Genomic DNA, 4,416 nt, shown 5'->3' with positions numbered 1-4,416 from the left:
ATTTTCTTTAACAATTTAAATATTTTCCTTGTATTCTTCGATGTTCACATATACTTTTTTCTATAACTTAATTATTTCATAATATTTTACTTTGCTCTATGACCAAATATTGAAGTATTCACTTTCATATCTAGCTGTTGGTTTGCTCATGAATAGCATTAGACAAAAGTATTTATAAACCACCAGTGAACATTTTCACAACAAAAGCTATTGCGTATTCAAAATTTTTCAAGAATTATGCTAATGGTCAAAATTTATTAGGACTGCAGTAAAGTCTTTCCATTCATTGTCTGATTTCATCTTTAAAATAACATATGGATTTAAATTATTTCTCTGTATTAATTGAGGAAACTAGATTTAAACCTTCAGTGACTTATTAAGGGATAAACAGCTGAAGAGTTTATAGATCTAGGTTAAACCCTGAATTTTCTAGTTCAATTCAGCACTCTTTAACATTATGGAATATTTATGCTCTACAGAAGAAATCAAAATAATTTCTGAAAATGTAGCTCAAAATAAAATTCTCTGAAACTAGAGTCTACATGGGGATTTCTAGGATACAATTTGAATAATATCAACACATTTTTTGCATAGTGCTTGCCCTTAAAATCATATATATTTAAACTCCAGATTTCATGCATATTTTATGACTTTCAATTATTATGTAGATTTCTAAAATCTGGCAAAAGCCTCATATGCAATGTCTAACATCGTATAGCTCAACATAAACGCAAACTAACTAAAGATTCAACTGTATTTAGAAAGAGCCTAAGTAAATACACAAAGAGGAAAGAAAAGATCAACTTAAATATACACTGTCACTGTCATTTCAATTGTTTGGAGCCCTTTCTCTTCTGCATGACTCTAATGAGAGCATTTTTCACTTCATTGTTCCTAAGACTATAAATGAATGGATTCAGCATGAGGACCACCATGGTATAAAACACAGAGGCCACTTGATCCTTTCCCAATGAGTAGGATTTCTTTGGTTTTAAATAAGTAAAAATTGTAGTGACATAAAAGATGGTGACTCCCAGGAGGTGGGAGGCACAAGTAGAGAAAGTTTTCCGCTTTCCTGAAGTGGAATTAATTTTTAGGATGGTAGACAGAATGGACGCGTAGGACAAAGATATTGTGACAAGAGACACAATTACATTTAAACTAGCAAGAATGAATATCATGATTTCCGTATCACCAGTGTCGGTGCAGGACAGGGCTAGCATTGGCATTACATCACAGAAAAAGTGAGAGATCACATTAGATTTGCAGAAGTGCAACCTATTCATGTAAAGAACAATGATTAATGCTTCAATAAAACCAATCACATAGGAGCCAATGAAGAGAATTCTGCAGAGTCTCGTGGACATAACCACAGGATAGTGAAGGGGATTGCAGATAGCTGCATAGCGGTCATAAGCCATCGAGGACAGAATGAAAAATTCAGTGATAATCAAGAAGAAAAAAAAAGACATTTGGGAGAAGCAACCTGTGAATGAAATATACTTGGTGGAAGTCAGTAAGTTTTCTAAGGTTTTAGGAGTGATGACCGTTGAGTAACCGAGGTCAAGGAATGACAGGTGACTGAGGAAAATATACATGGGAGTGTGAAGCTGGAGATCCAGGTGAATTATCAATATCATCCCTGCATTCCCTAACGTAGTAATCAGGTATATCAGGAAAAATAATGTAAAGAGGACCTGTCCAGTCACTTCAGAGTCTGTCAATCCAATAAGGATGAAGCTGGATATATTTGTGTTATTCCTATTTCCCATAATAGCTTCCAACTGTTGCAAACTGTTGAGAAATCAAAGGTTATATTTAACATTGATGACCTCAAAATGATTTTTCTTTATAGGAATGATTGGGCATTTACAAAATCATCAGCTTAGTGATTCTGGAAATTCATAATGAATATATGTTTGCAAGATATGAGTGAATAACATCTTGTTTGTCTGCCAACTATAAATTAGGTAAAAATCAACATTTGGATATTATGTAATAGAAATTTATGTATCTATACTTACATTGTATAATTAGAATGAACATGATACTGTTATAAATACTTCTGTTCATCAACACATTTATCCAGATGAAAACATTATAACATAGCTATTGGTGTCATACAAGTTTTTAGATGAGAAAAAGGCACAGAAAGTTAGGTAATTTACCCCGTGTGACAATCATTAATTATTGTTGTCTCTGTAATTCTACCAAGATTGCTTGATTCCAGAGTTTAAGCTCTAACACTCTATTCCCATTTATATTTAATTTCAGCAAATAAAAAATGTTAGTTATAATAAACAATACCAGAGGGTCTTAATGTCTTATTCCCTGTTCTTTTCTATCTAATATGATTTAATACAAATGACAGACAAGAAATTAAAACTTTATGGGTATTTATATTACAGAGTACATATTACTATTAATTTTCAGATGTTTTTCAATAGATTAATCAAATTTCTTCCAACAATTTTATTTTCAATGTATGGACACGGCTTGATTACATGGATTCCAACAGTTCTGTATCGCCATTTTCACAAATCCTAGCATTTCTTACTTTTGGACTACATGTTATGTATATGCATATTCTTCTAATAATCCCACTTTTTCAAATAATCTAAAATGTAACTGTGGGATTAATACTTACCATGAATCAAAGTTGTTTAAAAAACTTCTTCCAGCATTAACTCTCTAGCAATTTGTCAACTTCAAGATTTTTCTCACAAAAAAATTATGCAAACCATTAAAGGATCCTGAAATTTCTCTGATACGTTATTTGTTCCCTTTGGAAATATATGTTTAAATTTTTGTGCATATATGTTTTTGAGGTAAAATAAATCAAATTAAATGATGTTTTCATGTCTGGTCAAATAGAAAGTTCACCTGAAAGTTACGTCACACAATTATACTAAGGAGCGCCTATGAAAACCAGGATAGCAGAATATCCCTTGCCTTTCACCCTGATAATGAAAGGGCACCTCTTATATTCAGAATTGCTGATATGGAAATATTTGGTCATATCTTGGACCACGTTCAAAAGATGTTTGCTTGACATGATGCCAAGGATAAAAATTCAAGAACTAATTCATCTGTGTCAGGTTTCTAAAGAAAATTACCCTTTTCTTAAAAGTCACAAAATGTTGAGCAGCCATTTTGGTATTTTTTTGTTATGCTTTAATTTATGACTGGGCAAAAGAGTCAATAATTCCTGAGAAATACATAATTAATCTGGGGCTGAAAGGCCAGACATAAAGCACCAGTGATGTAAAAACATATTTTTAACAATAAGATAATGTTTTATTTAAAAATGTGGCACTATCAGAGGATTGAACATTTTGTTGATTACAAAAAAATTCAAAGAAAAAATGAAAATCTTCATGAACTTTATTCCTTAAATGTATTCCAAGTATTAACCTTTGTGCTTATAAATCTTATTTATATTTATGCATATATACTTATATAATTTTATCACACAGAATTTTTAGTAATATTCTGATTTTATTATTAAATATTTATAAAACACCTTGACCTATGTTAAAATAGACTCTTGTAAATCACGCAATTACTAACTTCTTTCTAGGAATATGCACCAGATAATGAATGGGTGTTTTTAAAGAATCACAAATAAAACATGATGGAATTTCTCTAGTAAGGTTTGGGAATATCAACCAATACCTCAGCACAGCATATGTATTTATGTGTTGTCGTATTCTATCACAACAATACTTGGACATCTTGCTTGATTTTGGTTTATTGGCTTAGGAATATGGGAGAATATAGTAGAAATCAATACTGAGATGAGTGTTTTCTAATCATAGTAATGGCTAAAGGCTTGTTTCCTTTATATACAACTAGATAAAATCCATTCTTGTGACTCTTTCACTAATTAAAACAATGAAATCAATTTACATATAGATCTAGAAGCAACTGGTACAAGAAAACTGTTCATACTTCAGAATTTCAAGAAAGCATATGATGATATGGATCAAGGATTTAAAATATGATATGCTTGATGAACTTTTGAATGTACAACTCTTTAATTAACCAAAAGATTTACTGAGGAGAAAAGGTGATTGGAGAGTCTGTCTTCCTTTTTAATGTATGTGTTTAAGGCTATAAATTTCCCTCCCAGAACTGCCTTCACTACATGCCATTAGTTTTGATATGTTTTGTTCTTGTTTTCATTCCTCTTGAGTTATTGTAGATATCTTTTGCAGTTCCTTCTTTGTTCCTCTGATTAAGAATATGTTTTTTAACTTCCATATATTTGTGAATTTTCCAGTTCTCAGCCTATTATTGATTTACAGCTTCATTCCATTATGGTTAGATAAAGAAATTTGTGTAATTTCCATCTTTTTAAATGGATTGTGACCTATTTTGTGGCCCAACGTATGATCTATCCTGATCCTGGAGAAG

At 31.3% G+C, this 4,416-nt stretch overlaps 1 protein-coding gene across 1 annotated transcript; it reads right to left on the bottom strand.

Annotated features, from left to right (window-relative positions):
- Positions 1 to 824: 824 nt before the first annotated feature.
- Positions 825 to 1,421, bottom strand: LOC131280165 (olfactory receptor 8H3-like). Its single transcript, XM_058306292.1, has one exon. It carries the CDS (start codon positions 1,419 to 1,421, stop codon positions 825 to 827), a length of 597 nt encoding a protein of 198 aa, XP_058162275.1.
- Positions 1,422 to 4,416: the final 2,995 nt, after the last annotated feature.

Source organism: Dasypus novemcinctus, chromosome 10 (assembly GCF_030445035.2).
Source record: "Dasypus novemcinctus isolate mDasNov1 chromosome 10, mDasNov1.1.hap2, whole genome shotgun sequence".
In the NCBI taxonomy this organism is placed as follows: Eukaryota; Metazoa; Chordata; class Mammalia; order Cingulata; family Dasypodidae; genus Dasypus; species Dasypus novemcinctus.
This window is presented reverse-complemented; position numbering and strand designations above follow the sequence as displayed.

Excerpts from the sequence above, each read along its gene's own strand:
- LOC131280165 (XM_058306292.1), bottom strand. The coding sequence starts at position 1,421 with ATGGCTTATGACCGCTATGCAGCTATCTGCAATCCCCTTCACTATCCT.